Source organism: Jaculus jaculus, chromosome 9 (genome assembly GCF_020740685.1).
Source record: "Jaculus jaculus isolate mJacJac1 chromosome 9, mJacJac1.mat.Y.cur, whole genome shotgun sequence".
NCBI classification, from domain to species: Eukaryota; Metazoa; Chordata; class Mammalia; order Rodentia; family Dipodidae; genus Jaculus; species Jaculus jaculus.
This window is the reverse complement of record NC_059110.1, coordinates 93,040,686-93,062,941: the sequence shown is the minus strand read 5'-3', so window position 1 is coordinate 93,062,941 and position 22,256 is coordinate 93,040,686. Positions and strand designations below refer to the sequence as shown.

The 22,256-nt window shown below is 43.2% G+C and overlaps 1 protein-coding gene across 1 annotated transcript; it reads left to right on the top strand.

The window, feature by feature from the left end:
- The first annotated feature begins 5,038 nt into the window (after positions 1-5,038).
- Positions 5,039-16,442, top strand: Slfn14 (schlafen family member 14). The gene is made up of 4 exons (XM_004664558.2): positions 5,039-6,086; positions 7,821-7,949; positions 9,977-10,691; positions 15,617-16,442. The coding sequence occupies exons 1-4, from the start codon at positions 5,039-5,041 to the stop codon at positions 16,440-16,442; spliced, it is 2,718 nt and encodes a 905-aa protein (XP_004664615.2).
- The last annotated feature ends 5,814 nt before the right edge of the window (positions 16,443-22,256 follow it).

Genomic DNA, 22,256 nt, shown 5'->3' with positions numbered 1-22,256 from the left:
TGCAAAATAGATCTTTTTATAGCTGGAAGTTCAATATCAGTTTCACTAGGCTGAAATCAAGGTGTCAGTAGAGGGCTGGAAAAATGGTTTAGCTGTTAAGGCATTTGCCTGCAAAACCAAAGGTCCCAGGTTCCATTCCCCAGTACCCACATAAGCCAGATACGCAAGGTGACACATGTGGCTAGTGGCCTTGGCACACCCATTCTTTCTCTCTCTCTCTCTCTCTGCTTCTTTCTCTCAAATAAATGATAAATTAAAAAAAAAATCTCAGCCAGGTGTGGTGGTGCATGCCTTTAATTCCAGCACTCAGGAGGCAGAGGTAGAAGGATCACCGTGAGTCTGAGGCCAGCCTGAGACTACAAAGTGAATTTCAGGTTAGCCTGAGCTTGAGCGAGACCCTACCTGCTAAAACCACAACAACAACAACAATAATAATAAATCCTATGTACAAGGTGTCAGCAGAGCTTTAAAGCTCCATGGGAGGATCTGCTTCTAGTGTCCTCCAGCTTCTAGGGACTCCTGACATTCTGTGTGTCACTGATCTCTGCCACTATGTCCACATTGCTTCTTTCTACTTGCTTTGTGTATATCAAATCACTGTGATGAAAACACACGTGACTAGATTTAGGATCCACTAGGATAACATCAATTTCCACATCACAAAATCCTTCATCACATCTGCAAAAACCATGTGTCAGTGATGATGATGATAAACAGTGAATTCCAGGTCAGTGTGGTCTAGCGTGAAACCCAATTTCTAAAAACCAAAAAATAAAAAAGTAAAAATAAATAAATAAATAGGATACAGCAAGCAATTCAAAAAGCAATGAAATGAGCTAATATTGCTCACAGTGAGTTGTTGGCCAGGGAGGTCCCTGATGCCCCCAAAACATTATAGGCCATTGCTGAGGCCATTGGTTTCCCACCAGGAATAGATGGTAAGACCCTATTGCTGAAGACTCCACATGCTTGGGCTGCAAGGCCACTGAGAAATCCTGCTGGAGCTGAGGTGGCAGAAAGAATGTAAGAGCCAAAGGAAGAGTAGGACTCCTTACAACGTGCTCCCCCCAGGCACAAACTGGCCTGGATATCCATGACCTCACAGTGCCTGACACTACCTACACAAGAGCATCATAATGGAAGGAAAAGATCATGACATCAAAACAAAAAAGAGACTGATTGAGAGGGGGAGGGGATATGATGGAGAATGGAGTTTCAAAGGGGAAAGTGGGGGGAGGGAGGGCATTACCATGGGATATTTTTTATAATCATGGAAGTTGTTAATAAAAAAAATTGATGGGCTGGAGAGATGGCTTAGTGGTTAAGCGCTTGCCTGTGAAGCCTAAGGACCCCAGTTCAAGGCTCGATTCCCCAAGACCCACATCACGTTAGCCAGATGTACAAGGGAGTACACGCATCTGGAGTTAGTTTGCAGTGGCTAGAGGCCCTGGTGCACTCATTCTCTCTCTATCTCTCTGCCTCTTTCTCTCTCTGTCTGTCACTCTCAAATAAATAAATAAATAAATGTACAATTTTTTTAAAAATTGAAAAAAATATTGCTCACATTGACTATGTACAGGGTAGCCTTATTTAATTAATTGATTAATTAATTTTGGTTTTTTGAAGTAGGGTCTCATGCTAGCCCAGGCTGACCAGAATTCACTATGTAGTCTCAGGGTGGCCTTGAACTCACAGTGATTCTCCTATTTCTGCCTCCTAAATGCTGGGATTAAAGGCGTGCACCACCACACCTAGCAGGATAACCTAATTTAAAACAAATACAGGACTCTGCAAATGAAATGAGTGAGGGCAGACAATGCTTGACTGATGTGTGGAACTGATGCTGTACGGTGTAAACTTGAGCTGTTCACTTGAATGTTCTCACTACCAGGACCTGATTCACTCCCTGAGGTCCCTTGGCTGGCTAATCTGTCATGACATAGACGTTTCTTGAGTCCTTATCAGCTTTCCTCAGTGGGTCAATGTTATGAAGGCCGAGGGAGTCTGGCAGAGTTCCTGTTCCTCCCAGGCAGATATCACAGGGCAGCAGAGCCCATGACAGAGAGCAAACATTCAGTCCAAAGCCAGATGTGAAACAGAAGCAGCAAGGAGAAACAAAAGCATCAGGTAAATAAAAAAAAATCTTTTCTAAATATCATTATTTTGGGTTCAGTTTATGTCTGAGAGTATAAAGAGCTTAGTGTAATATAGTAGCTAAAGAGAAATTTGTAAAGGAAGGTGAGTGAGAAATTCCAGAATATGTGGAAAGGTTATCCAACTGGATTTATAATCTCAGAACATGTGTTACCCCATAGTTATCAGCATCCAAGTCACATCAATGAGACTTGGGAGTCATGAGACTATAATAGGCTTTGCAAGTTCAAAGTCAATTATGTGGGCTGGAGAGATGGCTTAGTGGTAAAGGTGCTTGCCTGTAAAGCCAAAGGACACAGGCTCAATTCCCCGGTAATCTAACAGTGGCTTGAGACCCTGGTGTGCCCATTTTTTCTCTCTCTCTCCCTCCTTCTCTCTCTCAAAGAAATAACATAAAAATTAAAAACAGAACAGAAAAGAAAGTCAATTATGTGGTATTACATTCCACCAGTCCAAGTGACAGGGAAGGAAAACTGCAGCAGAGAATAATGAAGCCATTCTAGAAAGAGCTGTCTGAAACTGCAGCAGATTGCTTTGAACAAGAGCAAGTCACTTGGAGGTGGCCAAGCCTGTGGGGAAAACGTTTATTGGGAGTTGAAAATATTATAATCAGAAAGATGGTTAAATTGGAAGGTCACTAAAGTACCTTGTAACATTTCTGAGATTCTTGCATGAAGTAACTGAAGAGCAAACTGTCAGAACAGGGTTCATGTTCTATTGCATGCCTCTTTCTTTCCCTGCTTGTAAATGACCTCCACAGGACCCCACTTCACAACCATCTCGCAGGCACTCTTCTGCTGGAGGAAAACTTTTGGCTTCAGTGAGCAAATGTTTCTTTTTGTAGTGAATCAAGGTTTTTTTGTTTTTTTAATATTTTATTTTTATTTATTTATTTGAGAGAGAGAAAGAAGGACAGAAAGAGAGAATGGGCACACCCACTCATGGCAATCATCTTACCTCTGCCTCCCAAGTGCTGGGACTAAAGGTATGTGTCACCACACCCGGCTTACTTCTTGATTTTAAATGGAACATGACTGACATGTTCAGCAATATATTTTCCCATTATGACATTATATTAAGTGCTCGTTTTTTAAAAATTCTATGCCTGTTCTTGCTCAACAGTCTATTTGGGGCTGGAGAGATGGCTTAGCGGTTAAGCGCTTGCCTGTGAAGCCTAAGGACCCTGGTTCGAGGCTCGATTCCCCAGGACCCACGTTAGCCAGATGCACAAGGGGGCGCACGCATCTGGAGTTCGTTTGCAGTGGCTGGAGGCCCTGGCGCGCCCATTCTCTGTCTGTCTCTCTCTACCTCCTTCTCTCTGTCTGTCACTCTCAAATAAATAAAAAAAAATTTTAAAAAGTCTATTTGGCAAGGTTGTTTGAAAACAATGCCATCAAAGATTATTTTCAAAACCCAATTGATGGCACACATTTGTAATCCCAGCTATTTGGGAGGTTGAGGCAGGAAGATAAAAATTCAAGACCCATGTGGGTTACAGAATGGGTTCAAAGTAAGCTTGGGCAATATAGTGAGATGCTGCCTTAAAAATGTGAAGAGAGGGGCTGGAGAGATGGTTTAGTGGTTAAGGCATTTGCCTGTGAAGCCTATAGATCCAGGTTCGACTCCCAAGAGCCCACATAAGCCAGATGCACAAGGTGATGTATGCACACGGGTGGTGTACATGTCTGGAGCTCATTTGCTGTGGTTAAGGTCCTGGTGTGCCAATCCTTTCTCTCTTTCTCACTCTTTGCTCATAATAAAGAACAAAAAAAAGATTTTATAAATATTTTATTTTAAAAAATATTTTGCTTTTATTTATTTATTTGGCAGAGAGAGAGAGTGAGAGAGAGAATGAGAGCACCAAGGCCTTCAGCCACTGAAAATGAGCTCCAGGCGTGTGCACCGCCTTGTGCATCTGCCTAACGTGGGTCCTGGGGAGTTGAACCAAAGTCCGTTGGCTTTGTAGGCAAATGCCTTAACTACTATGTCATCCCTTCAGTCCCCTCCTTTTTAAAAAAAAAATTTGGGGTTCCCATGAATTTGAGGCCACCCTGAGACTACATAGTGAATTCCAGGTCAGCCTTGGCTAGAGTGAGACCCTACCTCAGAAAAAAAAGAAAAAGAGATGTGAAGAGAGGGCTGGGGAGATGGTTTATCAGTTAAGGTGCTTGCCTGTGAAGCCCAAGAACCCAGGTTCCATTCCTCAGTACCCAGTTAAGCCAGATGCACAAGGTGGCACATGCGTCTGGAGTTTGTTTGCAGTGGCTAGAGGCCCTGGAGTGTCCATCCTCTCTCTATCTCCCTCTCTTTCTCTCTTAAATAAATAAATAAAATTTTACTTATTTATTTATTTATTTAAGAGTGACAGACTGAGAGAGAAAGAGGCAGAGAGGGAGAGAGAGAGAGAGAGAGAGAGAGAGAGAGAGAGAGAGAGAGAGAGAGAGAATGGGTGCACCAGGGCCTCCAGCCACTGCAAACAAACTCCAGACGCATGTGCCCCCTTGTGTATCTGGCTAACGTGGGTCCTGGGGAATCGAGCCTCGAATTGGGGTCCTTAGGCTTCACAGGCAAGTGCTTAACCACTAAGCCATCTCTCCAGCCCAATAAATAAAATTTTAAAATGTGAAGAGAGGGCTGGAGATATAGTTCAGTGGCAGAGTGCTTGACTAGCAAGTTTCAGACCATAAGTCAATCCCTGGGGCTGCTAAAAAAAAACACAAACATTATTTTCAATATTAAAATGTATCTCTAAGGGAGAAATTTAGAGCCTTAAAGAAAATATTGCTATATCTGAAATTCTCACCAATGCAGAAACATTTCTGTTGTGTTTCCGTGTAGGATCTGCGTTCTGCTATTGTTTGGGAGTCCAGGGAGGTGCTCTGGGATGGGGAGCCTCAAGATAGAAACACCCTATGCCGAGATTGTCCTAGGTGTGGGCAAAGTTACTTTTGGAGAAGAGAACAGGAGAAAGATGACCAATAGTTGTTTGAAGAGAGTGGAGAATTCGCATATCATCCAGGCTATTTGTGCACTGCTGAATTCTGGAGGGGGAGTGATCAAAGCTGAAATCCATGATGAAAACTACCGCTACCAATGCCATGGGCTGGGACAAGATTTGGAAACTTCATTTCAAAAGCTCCTCCCTTCAGGCTCACAGAAGTATCTTGACTACCTGCAGCAGGGTCACAATCTCCTGATTTTCGTGAAGTCATGGAGTCCAGATGTCTCCAGCTTTCCTCTGAGGATCTGTAGCTTGCGTTCCAATATATATCAGAGAGACGTGACTTCGGCTATGAACTTGAGTGCTATAAATGCCCTGGAGCTTCTCAGAGAGAAGGCGGCCAGAGCCCAAAGAGGTAGATGGAGCTTGCTGCATCCTCAGGAAGTTCTCAACAGATCCATTCAGGAAGAGGAAGATATTAAGATATGTGCCTCAGAATTTTTTAAAAAGAATACACTCATTTATAAGGAAAAGCTCGACTTTACAGAGTCAACACATGTTGAATTTAAAAGGTTCACCACAAAAAAAGTCGTCCCTAGGATTAAAGAGATGCTGCCTCATTATGTGTCTGCATTTGCCAACACCGGAGGGGGGTATCTAATTATCGGGGTTGATGACAAGAGCAAAGAAGTGTTCGGATGTAAGAGAGAAAAAGTGAACCCCGACTCACTGAAGAAAGAAATAGAAAACTGCATCGAAAAACTGCCCACATTCCACTTCTGTCGTGAAAGGCCCAAAGTGAATTTCACAACCAAGATTCTGAATGTGTACCAGAAAGATGCCCTGTATGGCTATGTGTGTGTGGTTCGGGTGGAGCCCTTCTGCTGTGTAGTGTTTGCAGAAGACCCAGATTCCTGGATTGTGAAGGACAATTCTGTCTCAAGGCTGAAGGCTGAGCAGTGGGTGGTCAATATGCTGGATATCCAGCCAGGTAAGAAGAGAAGGAACTCATCGCCCGGGATGCAGGCAAGAACTCCCTTTTCTGCCTTTTGAAGATATGTAGTCATACATTTTAGCTAATATATATGTATATTATTGCTTATACATGTTCTCCCATGACAGGGTTCTTTTTCCAATACATTTAGCTCCAAAGACCCAGAATCTAATCTTTGAGATGAAAAATAATATGCCTGAATTCCAGACCTTTTAAAGAAGGTTACAGTACACCATCAGTCACGAATGAATGAATCTCCTTTTATGCATTGCACAGCCCTCTTGAAAAAATGTTGCAGGCTGATTTTCTATTGTAAGTAGAAATAGTTTGGGGGCTGGGAAGATTGCTCAGTGGTTAAAGTTACAAAGCATGGCACATGCACCTGGACTTTGTTTGCCTTGGGAGGAGGACCTGGGGAAGCCCATTTTCTTGCTTTCTCTCTGTCATTCTCTCTCTGCTTGCAAATAAGTAAATAAAAAATTCTTTTTTTTAAAAAAAAGAAATACTTTAATTCTGACAACAATGTTCAGTGAGTCACCTTAAAAATGACTCTGCACTAAGTCAAGGAAAACCTTGTTTTGACAAAATTTTAACTGTTTCAGTCATGCCAGAAGCATTATAATATTCTAAATTATTGGGCTTGGGTCATCACCAAGTGGGGGAAATAATAAAAAAGTAGGTATTCTAGGACAGTGATGGCCATGAAGGGGGAGGACCCTAATGTTTTTACTTTGTTTACAGTTTTGTTCAGAATTAGTCTTGGTGATTCCTAATCACAGGACTTATAGGCTGAAAATTACCTTAGAGGCTTGCCTTCAGGATCAAGATGGTCTCAATTTGATAAAAGTACCTTATATTAGCCTAGTGTGGTGACACATGCCTTTAATCCCAGCACTCCAGAGGCAGAAGTAGGAGGACTGCTGTGAGTTTGAAGCCAGCCTGAGACTACATAGTGAATTCCAGCCAGCTTGGGCTACAGCAAGACCCTACCTTGAAAAATCAAAAAAAAAAAAAAAAAAAGTACTTTATGTCATTGGATCAGGACTCCAGTGATTATAGACTTCTGTTGTATCATCCTTTTTCTTGTCCTAAATGTGTTTCAACCAATTCCCTCTTTCTTCCCCTGTTCTCCCACAAGCTCCCCAAGCTAGCGGTCCTTCCACTTTCAATCCATCTGGATGGAGACTTAGACAGCAAATCTAACCATAAAAAACAACTTGTGCTTAACTTGTTCTCTCTCTCTCTCTCTCTCTCTCTCTTTTTTTTTTTTTTTTTTTTTTTTTTTGAGGTAGGGTCTCACTCTGGCTCAGGCTGACCTGGGATTCACTATGTCTCAGGCTGGCCTCGAACTCATGGCAATCCTCCTACCTCTGCCTCCTGAGTGCTGGGATTAAAGGCAACCGTCACCATGCCCGGCTTAATTTGCTCTTTGTTGGCCCCCAGTAGCTGCCCTTTCTTCTTAGAGATGGCCTGGAATCAGAATATTAGAGTTGGATGGAAACTCAGGGATTATCACCTCACTCTTGCATGAGAGGTAAATAAATGTCTTGCTCAGAATGAGTCACACAGTGGGTTAGGATATGCAAGGTCCCTGAAGCAGTCCTCAGTTGTTCTTTCCGGACATGCATACTGATGACTCAGCAGCAGCTCGAACACTATGCGCAGAAAGAGCTGTAACAGTCCTTTTAGTTTTTATTTTTGTCTGAAACCACTTTCTGTGCAATTGCTTAGCTCCTCCCAGTTTGGCCACAGGCTGCAGTGCTCATCCGATTTTATCAGCTTCATCAGCACCGAGAAACCCAGCATATCTTAGGAAAGTCCTGGAATTTAAAGAGGATCTACAGCAACATTTATTTCCAGGTAATTCCTGCACCTTTTTTTTTGTGTTGTTGTTGTTATTTTCTTGCTGTTTATTTGCTTTGAGATAGGACCTCATGTAGCCTGGCTTCCAATTCACTGTATAAGCAAAGATGACCCTGGACTGGTCCTCCTACCTCTACCTCCCCAGTGCTGGGATTAAAGGCATATGTCACCATATCTGTTTCATTTTTTATTTTACTTTTTTAGGACTGCATGCACACTAGGCAAGCACTCTACTGACAGAGCTACATCATCAGCTCCTGTTTTTGTTGTTGTTGTTGTTGTTACTGGTTTTGTTTTTTGGAGGCAGGATCTCACTATCTAGCCTACCCCAAGTTTAGGCATTCCCTCATGATTTCAGCTGAGATGATTATTTGTTTTATGAAATTAAGTTGGGACCCTTAGAGTATGTCTCAGTGGTAGAGATATACCCTTGTCTAACCTGCATGATCCCCAGCACCAAAAAAAATTTAAGTTGGCAAGAATTGATAACAATCTAAGTTTTTCTTTTTAGACAAGGCCAAATGTAGGATTTAGTAGGAATAATAGTCTTTGACATTTTATATATATATATATTTCCTCCAATCATCAAATCCCTACTCTATGTCCACATGCATTTTGGCTTCCAGTCACATATAGCTTTTGTTATTCAAATTTGAGAGTGCTGGGAATTCTTTAAGACTCTATCAAAAGCGAACTCTTGGCTTTCAATACAGAGAGGGCCATAGGATCACATGAACACCTTTCAAAGCAAATTTTCTCAACTTCAGTACTACTGGCATTTGAGTGACATATTTGTGTGTTACAGGGAGACCGAGTGCCTGTGCTCTGTAGGGTTCTTAGCAGCATCTCTGGCTTCTGCTCACTAGATACCATCAAATATTCTCCAGATATGTACAGATGCTCCCTAGGTGAGAGGCAAAGCTACCTCTAGTTAAGAATGACTATCCTAGGGCTGGAACGATTGCTTAGTGGTTAAGGCACTTGCCTGCGAAGCCTAAGAACCCCAGTTTGTTTCCTTGGCATCCACGTAAACCAGATGCATGACATGGTGCAGCCTGGAGTGCATTTGCAGTGGCTAGAGGCCATGGTGTGTCCATTCTCTCTCTCTCTCCCTCCCTTTCTCTATGCCCTTCTTTCTCTCTTAAATAAGTAAATAAAAATTACCTTAAAATAGGGCTGGAGAGATGGCTTAGCAGTTAAGAGCTTGTCTGTGAAGCCCAAGGACCCTGGTTCGAGGCTCAATTCCCTAGGACCCACATAAGCCAGATGTACAAGGTGGCACATGCATCTGGAGTTTGTTTGCAGTGGTTGGAAGCCCAGACACGCCCATTCTCTCTCTCTCTATCTGCCTCTTTCTCTCTGTCTGTTGCTTTTATTTTTTTTAATTTTTATTAGCATTTTCCATGATTATAAAAAAAATCCCATGGAAATTCCCTCCCTTCCCCCCTACACTTTCCCCTTTGAATTTCCATTCTCCATCATATTACCTCCCCACCTCAATCTGTCTGTTGCTTTTAAATAAATAAATAAAAATAAAACAAACAGACAAACAAAAGAATGCTGTCTCTCAAGTGTAAAGTTGATGGATGATAGGTGTTTTTTTTTTAATTGCTTTAAAATAGATTTTAAAAAAAGAATGGCTGTCCTAAAGGAAAACTCTTAGTTTTCTGAAAGCATCAATTCACATACGGTCTTAACAGTAAAGAATGTCTTCCCTACAAATGTGGACCATCTAGAATTGTGGGAAAGATGCCTGGGGGATGTTCTGTGATTATCTATCTATCTACCTACCTATCACAATCTATCTATCATCTATCTATCTATCTTTCATAGCTCTTCTTTGTGCTAGAGCTGCCTCCATGAGAACCTCTCCTGGTAGCCTTGGGCCGTGAAGAGGGGATGGTCACTTTGCTAAAGGAAACCAGTATTGTTATAGTAGAGCCATCCTTTCCTACCAGTTCCAGGACAACTTACCCTATGTTTCTGTAAGTTTTGGTAACTTATTTATTTATTTTTATTTTCAGTGGCCCAAGGAGAGCTACAGTTTAAACCAGAATCCCTCTGTAAGAAGCTGTTCTTAGACCACATGGGACTGGAGGAATTAGTGAGGACACAAATAGAGCCTTATTCTCAGGGGACTGTGATCTTTTCTAGAAGCTGGGCTGGCGATATTGGTTTAAGCAAAGAGCAGAACGTCCTGTGCGATGCTCTCCTCATAGCAGTTAACAGTCCCCTGGTACTCTACACAATCGTGGTGGATTCCAGTTGGAATGGGGTACTGAAATATACCCAAGACACTGCTCTTCAGTTAAAGCAGAAACTACAAACTGTTGGTGGCTACATGGGGAAAGTGTGTGTCATTCCAAGGCAGTTATACCTGGATGGCAGAGAGTACAGACGTGATGAATCCCCTGCGCCTTACCCCCGAGCCTACAGCCTGGCCGATGGGGCCGAGGTGAAGGATTTGCTGCAGGCTCTGGTCATCGTCTCACTGAGCTACAGATCTTTTCTCAGTGACCAGCTGAGCGTTCAGTTCTTCAACCTGCTTGTAGCCAAGCAATGCGAGTTGCTTTCTAAGAGCCTTCAGGAAACCCGGGAATTATTCATCCACTGCTTTCCAGGAACAAGGAAGACAGCCCTAGCCATAAAGACTGTGGAGAATATTAAGGTCTTGTTTCACTGCAAACCGAAAGAGATCCTCTATGTTTGTGAAAGTGACTCCCTAAGGGATTTTGTGATGTAAGAATTTTACAATCTAAATTTACAAAAAAAAAAAAAAAAAAAAAACCCCAAAGATCTTTTCAATAGTGCTACAGAAGGACTTTGTGTTTTGAGTTTAAGATTTTGCAATGTCAGGCCAGGTATGGTGGCTCATGCTATTATCTCAGCACTGAGATAGGCTGAAGCAGGCAAGGCACCCTAACTTCAAGGCCAGCCTTGTCTACATAGCGAGTTCAGGACAGCCTGAGCTACAGAGTGAGACTCTGTGTCAAAAAAATAAATAAACAGGGCTGGAGAGATGGCTTAGCAGTTAAGGCACTTGCCTTTGAAGCCTAAGGACCCAGGTTTGATTCCCCAGATCCCACATAAGCCAGATGCACATGGTGGCACATGTGTCTAGAGTTCATTTACAGTGGCTAAAGGCCCTGGTATGCCCATTCTCTCTCGCTCCCTCTCTCTAATAAACAAATAAAAATAAAATGTTAAAAGAGAAAAAAATTATAATGCCTCTTTGCTGTATAAGAGCCTAGACAAAATATGTACATGCAAATGACCAGGTGGTTGAACTATAAGTAATTTATAATGTTCAAACTTTAACCAATAACCCAAGCATACCTGTTATTATTTATTTATTTTGAGGCAGGGTCTTCCTGTGTAGTCCAGGCTGGCCTAAAACTCTCAATCTTCTTGTCTCAATCACTTGAGTGCTGGAGTTACAGATGTATATCATCAGGTCCAGTCATAACTTTATATTTACAGAACTAGAAACATTTCACAATGATCTGTGGCCTTAAATCTAAGAAAAGTAGAAATGAATCTATCATTTTTTATACTTTTTGCTTGAAACTTAATGTTTTACATTTGTAAAGTTAGTCCTTATACCTAGCAGGAACTTGGATTTAAATACAATTTGATTATTTTTAGGGGGGTCAAGGTAGGGTCTAACTCTAGCCCAGGCTGATCTGGAATTCACTATGTAGTGTCAGGGTGGCCTTAAACTCTCGGCGATCCTCCTACCTCTGCCTCCTGAGTGTTGGGAGTAAAGGTGTGTGCCATGATGCCAGGCTACCATTTTGTTTTGTTTGACTTGTTTTGTATCAGGAACTTTAGAAAACATGCAATTTCTTTTTAAAATAAATTTATTGCTTATTTTTATTTATTTTTTAGAGCAACAGACAGACACAGAGAGAAAGAGGCAAATATCTATATAGAGAGAATGCGCACACCAGGGTCTCCACACTGCAAATGAACTCCAGACACGTGCACCCCCTTGTGCATCTGGCTAACATGGGTCCTGGGGAATCGAGCCTTGAACCGGGGTCCTTAGGCTACACAGGCAAGTGCTTAACCGCTAAGCCATCTCTCCAGCCCCAAAACATGCAATTTTTAAACTTTTTTGTTGTTGTTGTTTTGATTTTCAAGGTAGGTTTCATCTCTTGGTGATCCTCCTACCTCTGTCTCTCGAGTGCTGGGATTAAAGGCATACACCACCACGCCCGGCTTAAACATGTGATTTTTTATGCATGTATGTATATGTGAGTCTGTGCATGGGTGTAGATGTCAGAACTCCTCAGGAACATTGTCCACCTCGTTTTGAGACAGCATCTCTCAGTGGCCCGGAGCTCACTGATTAGGCTGGCCTGGCTGGCCAGTGGGCTCCAGGAATCCTTTTGTCTCTGCATCCCCTGCAGTGGGATTAGAAGCATGGGCCACTTTGCCCACATTGTTTTATGGGTCCGGGGGAATTGAGCTCAGATCCTCATGCTGGTGAGGCAAGTATTTAACCAAATGAGCATCTTCCCACCCCTGAAAACATGCAAATTAATTCCAATTGAAATCTGTAGTTTAGTAAAATAAGTTGGACTTTACACAATTTATATAAGAAGACAAATGCGTGTTGATTTTTTATTTTACTTGTTTATTAAAAGATTTTATGGAGTGGCATTTAAGTTAGACATGGTGTCATACATACTGTTAGAGGGGAAAACATACTGGAGACATTGCCATTAAAAATAAATGATGTGCCGGGTGTGGTGGCGCACGCCTTTAATCTCAGCACTCGAGAGGCAGAGGTAGGAGGATTGCCGTGAGTTTGAGGCCACCCTGAGACTCCATAGTGAATTCCAGGTCAGCTGGAGAGATGTCTTAGCGCTTAAGGTGCTTGCCTGAGAAGCCTAAAGACCTAGGTTCAACTCCCCAGAACCCATGTAAGCCAGATGCATAAATAAATAAAAATTTAAAAATAAATAATGTAAGCACTGTGTAGTTAGTGTTATAATAAAGTTATGCTTAACTTAGGCTGAGAACAGACCAGCAAATACTTTTCAAAGAAGGAGACACTTAGGATCACCCTTAATAAACCAGTTGAAAGGCAGATGTGATGGAACATTCCTGCAATCTTAGGTCTTGGGAGGAGGCAAGAGGATTGAGAACTTGAGGTCAGCCTGGACTAATATAATGAGAAAATATATCAAAGACAAGAAAACAACAACAAAAAACAGTAAGGGGAGTAAATAAAATGGGGAGGACTTTCTAAGCAAAGGACACACCAAGTTCAAAGGCATGGAGGCACTGGCAAACCAGAATGGAAGATGTAACTGGAGCAGCGCTAGAGTGTCGGCATATGGCAGGTGGTGACCACTGGAGAGGAACCAGACGCTAGGTCATGGAAGATCCTATAAATGGTACTAAGGACTCTGTCCATTATCAATCTCTACTGCTAAACTTAAAACATCCCAGTCAAAAGGCTAATTTACCAAATACCTATCAAACCTCTGCTGTGAGGCTGGAGTCAGTGCTTCTCTTTGAGAGCCCACATGGGCCAGGCTGGTTGAGAATGAACATAGTTATGACTCAAGGCTTAGGGACTAAAGCCTCAGAACCTACACGTGTGAAGTATGTATGAACGCACTGTTAAGCCCATGTGTGCAGCATATATACATGCTGCTACATATACCAAATGAAAACTGATCTACGAGAAGAATTACCCCACTGACTTAAAAAAAGTTTTTTAGACGCAGAGGTAGGAGGATTGCCATGAGTTCAAGGTCAGCCTGAGACTACATAGTGAATTCCAGGTCAGCCTGGGCCAGAGCAAGACCCTACCTTGAAAACCAAAACAATATATAAATAAATAAATAATTCTTCTAAAATTTATATTTATTTATTTATTTATATTTATATTTCTATATTTATTTGACAGAGAAAGAAAGGGGGAGAGAGGGAGAGAGAATGGGTGTTCCAGGGCCTCTAGACAATGCAAATGGACTCCAGACATGTGCGCCCTCTTGTGCATCTGGCTAACGTGGGTCCTGGGGAATTGAACCTGGGTCCTTTGGCTTTGCAGGCAAATGCCTTAATCACTAAGCCATCCCTGCAGCCCAATAATTCTTTTTTTTTTTTTTTTGGTTTTTCAAGGTAGGGTCTCACTGTAGCCCAGGCTGACCTGGAATTCACTATATAGTCTCAGGGTGGCCTGGAACTCACGGTAATTCTACTATCTCTGCCTCCCGAGTGCTGGGATTAAAGGCGTGCATCACCACGCCTGGCTTTCTTTCAGTTTTTGTACTACAAGTAAGGGTAGAAATAGAACCTGTGCCAGAGGAAGTTTGAGTTAGCACATCCACCTTTTGGTAGCAGGTTTGGGTTACTTTTGAAGCATTCTTTACCTGAAAGGAGTTTGTATTCAGGGACCGCCAAGCATGAGAAATGGGTTACTAGTAGAAATGAGAAACTCTCTTGTGTAGTGTTTGGTGTGTGTTTGATTGTGGGAGTGTGTACAACATAGTGTGTGTGTAGAGGTCAGAGGACAACCTTGGGTGTTGGTCCTTGCCTTCTACCTTATTTGAGGCATGGCCATTCACTGGTCACTGCTCCTTTACCAGGCTAGCTGGCCCACGAACTTCCAGGGGATCCTTCTGTCTCTACTTTCCCTCCCACTATAGGCATGCTGGGATTGCAGATATTTGCAGAGCTGTGCCTGGATTTCCATGGCTTCTGGGCATCTGGACACAGGGGGCCACATTTGCATGGCAAGTGCCTTATGCCCAGTGTCATCTTCCCAGACCTCTTCCCTAATTTTTTTTTTTTTTTGAGGTAGGGTCTTACTCTAGCTCAGGCTGACCTGCAATTCACTACATAGTCTCAAGGTGGGCTTGAACTCACAGAGATCCACCTATCTCTGCCTCCCCAGTGCTGGGATTAAAGGCATGGCCTATTTATTTATGTATTTGAAAAAGAGAGAATGAATGAGTGTTCCAGGGCCTCCAGCCACTACAGACAAAATGTGGACGCATGTGCCTCCTTGTGCATCTGGCTTACACAGGTCCTGGGGAATTGAACCTGAGTCCTTTGGCTGTGCAAGCAAACACCTTAACTGATAAGCCATTTCTCCAGCTACCTAATTTAAAAATATTTAATTTATTTGTTAGAGAGAGACAGAGAGAAAGATAAAGAGACAGATGAGAGAGAAAGAGAGAGAAAGAAAGAGAGAGAATAGACATGCCAGGACCTCTAGCCATTGCAAATGAACTCCACATGCATGCCCCACCTAGTACATCTGGCTTTATGTGGGTACTAGGGAACTGAACCTGGGTCCTTTGGCTTTGTAGGCAAGCGTTTTAACCACTAAGCCATCCTTCCAGCCTAATTTTTTTTTTTTGAGTCATAATCTTGCTATGAAGGCTAAATTGTCCTGAACTTGATATATAACCCAGACTGGCCTCAGCCTCTTAAGTGCTAGGATTACAGGCATATGCTATGTCTGACTCCCTATTTATAATAATGAAAGCCTCACATGAAGATTTAGCTAGATAATGCCAGCTGTTAAGTAACTTGTAAGTATAACAGGTTTGTAGCACTGACACTATTGAACTGCCACAGAGATGAAAGCCAGTGTTTCTTTGGTGTATATTGAAACTCTGTTCTCTCATTCATGCTTGCAGCCAACAAATCACCTGCCAAGCTGTGACCCGGAAGACCTTCATGCAAGGGGTGTTCCCAAAGGTCAAACACATAGTGATGGATGAGACTGAGCATTTCTGCAGTAAATATGGTGACTGGTACACGAAAGCTCGGAGTATCACCCACCCCAGGATGAAGGGGGATGGAAATGAAGACACCCACCAGGGTATCCTTTGGCTTTTTCTGGACCCTTTCCAAGTCCACCATGCAGATGCCAGCGGCCTCCCCCCTCCTTCTGCTCAGTTTCCTCGCAAAACGATCACCGATGGGGTCCACTGTGCTCTTGAAATTGCATCAGTCATAAAAGAAGAAATGAAGAGGCTCCAAGAAAACCCACCCTCCAGTGTGTCTGCAGACACATTGGCCTTATTCCAGGAGGCTGTGTACGAGGAAGCAATGTGTGCCCAGGCTCTGCCTGGTGTGTGTGAGATCAAATCTAAGATGACAACAGAACAAATAGGGAACTACGTGGCAGATAGATGTCACAGCCTGTTCCATGGCGGCTATCTGCCCCAAGATGTAGCAATTCTGTGCTGGAGAGAGCAAGACAGGAGACGCTATAAGGGTGTGCTGCTACGAGCAATGGAGCAACACGGAGTCTCGGAGGCTGTGTTCAGACGTGCTGCATCTGTCTGGGGTGATCACATCATTTTAGATGGTATTCGGGAGTTTTCAGGCATGGAGAGGAATATTGTGTTTGGGCTTAGTCCAGAATGTGCCCAGTCAGAGGAATTCCATAAACTGTGCTTTGCCTCAAGGGCCATTAAACACCTCTACCTGTTATATGAAAAGAGGACAGCCTTCTGAAAATTATAACACAGGAAGCTAGAAAGCAGAGTCTCTCACCTCTACCACTCCTGAGCATATACCCTAAGGACTTTACACTTTATTATAGAGATACTTGCTCAGTTTATTGCTACTCTATTCCCAACAGCTAGGAAATGGAATTGGCCTAAATCCCCATCAACTGATGAATGCATAATGAAGATTTTTTTTTTTTTTTTTTTTTTTGGTTTTTTGAGGTAGGGTCTTACTCTAGCCCAGGCTGACCTGGAATTCACTATGGGGTCTCAGGATGTCCTAGAACTCACGGCAATCCTCCTACCTCTGCCTTCCGAGTGCTGGGATTAAAGGCATGCACCACCATACCCGGCTCCCAAAGATGTGGTTTTATTCACTTGTAAAGAAAAATGAGATTATAAAAATTTCAGGAAAGGGCTGGAGAGATGGCTTAGCGGTTAAGCGCTTGCCTGTGAAGCCTAAGGACCCCGGTTCAAGGCTCAGTTCCCCAGGTCCCACGTTAGCCAGATGCACAAGGGGGCGCACGCGTCTGGAGTTTGTTTGCAGAGGCTGGAAGGCCTGGCGCGCCCATTCTCTCTCTCTCCCTCTATCTGTCTTTCTCTCTGTGTCTGTCGCTCTCAAATAAATAAATAAAAAAAAATTTCAGGAAAATGGATGAATCTGGAAAAGATATTACTGAGTAGGGTAACCTAAGCTCACAAAGTCAAAAGCCACATATTCTCCTTCATATGTGGAACCTAGCTTCAAAATGTTTAGATTTGTATGTGATTTGGAGTAAGAGTCAGAAGTAGAGGCCATCAAACTAGAAAGGGCTGTGAGGGAGGGGGGAGAGGGAGGGCTTAGGGGAGGAGATAGTAGGTATATAGGAGAACTGAGGGTGGAAGGGTCTGCCTGGGGTCCGGGAGGTGGGGGGAGGAGAGGAGATGGTGGCAGGAGGGTTACTAAACTAATAAACAGAAAACAACCAACCATAAAAGACAACTCACTGCTCTTCTCGCCCTCAGAGTTGTTTTTCTTTTTGCTTACTCATTTCCAGTGTTCGTCCAGCAGCAGATACATTTTTGCTGACTTGTAATCACAGTACACATCCTACTTGGTGTCTGTTCGGTTTAATGGCTCCCATGTCCCCTTCCTACCTCAGTCTCCCTTATGGCACAGAGGTCATCTTCCAGGTTGCAGCCTGGGCTGCATGGGTCCTGGGTACCTGGGAGCCAGGGAGGGCTTCGCAGTGCAGCACATTTTCTGTGTTCAGCCGCTTTCCTGCGGAAGCCTGAGCCCATGAGAAACACAGGGTGGTGGGTGAGCAAAGACCAAGAAACTCTTCAGAGTCCCCATGAAATACAGGGACAAGGCATGGCGTCAACATTTCAAGGAACTCAGGAAGAGAGTGACCCAAGTCAGAAGCAGCCACAGGACACCATGAGAAGCTGGCATGGGTGATTATTTTGTCCTCCCTTGAGGGGTGAGCGGCAGCTGTCAAGCACTGAACCCGATAGGTCTGTAAAACAGATCTTTGCTTGCACAAAGGAACTAAACAGTGGCAGAATATTCTCATTTGTCTCATAGGTCTCGTTTTGGAATTATTTTGAGCTAAAGGCAATTGAAAAACTGCAGATGCAAGAGAGGCATTCAAATTCTTTTTTTTTTTTTTTTTAATATTTAAAGCCAGACATGGTGGTACAGGCCTTCAATCTCAGCACTTGGGAGGCAGAGGTAGGAGGAGGATTGCTGTGAGTTCATGGACCCCCTGAATTCCAGGTCAGCCTGAGCTAGAGTGAGAACCTACCTCTGAAACCCAAATGAATAAATAAATAAAATATGAATAACTAAATAAAAATAATAAACAAATAAATAAAATAAAAATATTTATTTATTTATTTGAGAGAAAGAGGCAGGTGGAGGGGTGGGGGAGAGAGATGGGCACACCAGGACCTCTAGTTGCTGCAAACAAACTCCAGATGTATGTGCCATCTTGTGTTTATGGTTTTACATGGATCCCTTGGCTTGGCCAGCAAGTGCCATAACCACTAAGCCATCTCTCCAGCTCTCTAATTCTTTTGATTCCTGAAAGCAATGGAAAAAATCTCCCATGTGAAAGATGTTCTCCTTATAGAAAAGATGAACTCTTTCATGAGAATCATAGTGAAGGAATTCTGTAGAAATAAGCCTTCTAAAAACAATTCCTCTCTCATTTTTATTACCTTTTCTTCTTTCCTTTTTTTTTTTTTTTTTTTTTTTTTTTTTTGGTAGGGTCTCACTCTAGCCCAGGCTGACCTGGAATTCACTATGTAGTCTCAGAGTGGCTTCAAACTCACTGTGATCCACCTACCTCTGCCTCCCAAGTGCTGGGGTTAAAGGTGTGCACCACCACGCCCTGCTATCTTTCCTCTGCAATATCCTCTTGTCCTCCTCCACCACCCATCCTTTCAGTTCCCTACCTTCTTCCAAATAAATCTAGATTCTGTGTATGAGAAGAAGTATGCTATGTTTGTGTTTCCAGGTCTGGCTTATTTCACATAACATGGTGCTCTCCAGTTCCATCCATTTCCCTACAAATGACACAATTTCATTCTTCTTTGTGTATATATGTCACAATTCCTATACCCACCCATCTGCTGGTGGGTGTGCAGGCCAATTCTACCTCTTGGTTATTGTTGACAGTGCCACAGTTAAAGCGAATGGATAAGTACATCTGTGGCATACTGACTTACCTTCCTTCAGGTCTATACTCAGGAGTGGAATAGCTGGATGATGTGGTGATTCTATTTTGGGCTTCATGAGGTACTCTCATACTGCTCTCTCTAGTGGCATAGACACTAAACTCTTTCCATCTTCTGTGCAGTGGAATACGGGAAGAGGAAGATGGAGAAGGAGGTGGGAGATTTTTCTTAGATATATTTTTTAAAATAGTTTATTTTTTTATTTTATTTATTTGAGAGAGAAAGGGGGGGAGAGGGAGGAAGGGAGAATGGGCACGCCAGGGCTTCTATCTACTGCAAATGAACTCCAGACGCATGCACCACCTTGTGCATCTGGCTTACGTTGGTCCTGGGGAATTGAACTTGGTCCTCTGGCTTTGCAGGCAAGTACCTTAACCGCTAAGCTATCTCTCCAGACTTCACTGAACTTTTCTAGTAGCTGCTATGGTCCTGGCAGCTGTAGGTGGAGCTCGCGTGACTTCTTACAGACGTGTAAATGCTGTTGGGATCACTGTGATTGAGTTACTGCTGCTGGTCACCTTGACCTACCACTTTCCTCCTCATCAACCCACTTCCCCATCCCCTTGAGCTCTGAGCTTCTTTGGGATGTCCATCATGAGAGATTGACAGAATTATTTCATCATGAATTTAGCAATCTCAGTTTTAGCTATGGGAAACGATGTTGCTTAATTCCCTGCTGGGAATTGGATTAGTGATGTCCCCCAAACCATTGACTAGTTCCCAGTATCGGCTGCTTGTCAGAATACCCAGTGGCGACGTCTATAGCATCCAAAGGTAGACAAACACAGTGCTCATGCATAGGACTAGACACGCTGAGGACTCATGCTTTTCATTTACACTGATCATAAGTTTGGCATAACTACACAAAATGGAGGTGGAGAAATGGCTTAGCAGTTAAGGTGCTTGCCTGCAAAATCTAAGGACCCAGCTGTGATTCCCCAGTAACCACGTAAGCCAGATGCACAAGATGGTCCATGTGCCTGGAGTTTGTTTGCATTGGCTGGAGGCCCTGACATGCCCATTCTCTCTCTTTCCCCCCACCTCAAAAAAATAAATAAATAAGATGTTTTCTTCTTAAATCCCCTGTAGAGTTGGGACATCATGTCCTGAGGTATTGCCTCTCCCCAGTAACTGATGGCTGCTCCCACAATGCATAACCCACAATCCCCATGGGGAGAACCTGTGACTCCAATAAGGAGGGCCCCCTTCAGAAAGGGAGCAGGGATGAGGGGAAGGAGTGATGTTGCCATACTAAGTATGTCCATAACCAATAATTTTTTTTAAATTCCCCTGTAGGTGCTGGAGATGTAGAATAGCGATTGAGTGCCTAACTAATAGGTGGGAGGCTGTGGTCTTGATCCTTTCTCTCCAAACCCTATCTAGATATAAGGCCTAACTCTTCAAAAGTATACTTAACTGTCACTCAAAATCATTTATTCTTATGACTTAAAAACAGTATGCCCTTTATGGTTTAGCTAGGGGTAAATGAGGAATGTTCACAAAGCCCTTTGTGGGCTGGGGTCTCTTATGGAGATGAACCCTTCCCGAGAGCAGAGAGAGATAGAGAGAGAGGCAGAGGAAGGGGATTAAAAGGAAGGGAACAGGGATTCATATATTGACCTCAAATCTATCATCTTTCTATCAATCATCTATCAATTATCTATCTATCTATCTAACCTGAAAGCAGAAAGGGGTCTACCTGAGGAAAGAAGGGAAATAGTGGGTGGGGAAGGAGGAAGATAGAATGGGAGGAGTGTAAATGTGAGCAAAGTATAGTTATATACACATATGAAAATGACAAAATAAAATCCACTTTTTGGTATGCTAACTGAAAAAAAAAAAAAAGAAGAAAAGAAAAGCATGCCAGGTATAGTGGCATATGACTGTAATCCCAGCACTTGGGAGGAGGCAGGAGGATAAAGGGTTGAAGGTCCTCCCTGACAACATGCTGCACTTGAGGCCAGCTTGTGCTACATGAGGACAAGTGACAAGATGCAATGCCCAGCTATTTGCTCTTTCCTGATATTATGAAGCGTCATCTCAAAAGTTGAAATAAAGAGTAGAGCATGGTGGAGCACACCTTTAATCCCAGCCCTCAGGAGGCAGAGGTGGTAGGATTGTCGTGAGTTCAAGGCCACCTTGAGACTACATAGTGAATTCCAGGTCAGCCTGGGATAGTGGGAGACCCTACCTCAAACAACACCAACAAAAATTGAAATAAAAACGAACCCTTTCCTTCCACTAGAAACAACACACGCATCTTAAAAAACAACAGCAACAACCAAATAAAATAAAAAGTTGTTCATCTCCCTAAATTATTTTGCAGTATTCTTCTCCAATGTATTTCCAGGTTTTTCTTTTTCTGATAAATGGCTTCTTTAGTTTAAATATAGAAGTAATTATCATCAACTTTTTTTTTTCTTTCTGCAGGCTGGGTCTCACGCTAATCTATGCTAACCTGGAACTCTCTCGGTAGCCCAGGCTGGCCTCAAACTCATGGTCATTCTTCTACCTCAAGCTTCCTGCTTAGATTCAAGACATGAGCCATCACACTCGGCTTCATCAACTTTTAGGGTGGGATCAGTGTCAGCAAACAGGAAATAGCCTGTTTTTTCCCTTACCTTGAGGTTAGAAGGGCAGGGCACAAAGGGGGTGTGGATATTCTAGTTTTGTTTTCTGAGAAATCAAAACTTTAGGAATGTGGGGAAACTGATGAGAGCTAAAACTTGTCATCTTTTCTTTGCTTACAGTTCTATGTGGGTCTCAAATTCGAGAGCCGAAATCAACCAAAGGCTGGCTGACCTCCCTGAGGTTAATGGTGGAGACAGACATCCACAGCAGGGCTGTGGGGGTTGTGTGGGGGGGGGTAGAGGTGGGGAGTGGGGATGGGGAGAAGGGGGGTTCCCTCAGGACCGTCCTCCTGGCACCATGCCTTCTGTCTCTCTCTCTCCCTTTCTCTCCCCCCACATTCACCTCCTGCCTCCCTCCTCACCTCTCCACTAGCTTCTTCCCTCCCTCCGCACCCCCCCCCCCCAGCTCTGGCCTCTGCTCTCACCTCTTTTCTCACCTGTGGACTCTGACCTCTCTCACACTCACTCAC

Bases quoted from the DNA above. Each gene is read 5' to 3' on its own strand.
- Slfn14 (XM_004664558.2), top strand. From the start codon at position 5,039: ATGGGGAGCCTCAAGATAGAAACACCCTATGCCGAGATTGTCCTAGGT. The intron at 6,087-7,820 runs GTAAGAAGAGAA...GCAATTGCTTAG, and splicing joins TATGCTGGATATCCAGCCAG to CTCCTCCCAGTTTGGCCACA. The intron at 7,950-9,976 runs GTAATTCCTGCA...TTTTATTTTCAG, and splicing joins ACAGCAACATTTATTTCCAG to TGGCCCAAGGAGAGCTACAG.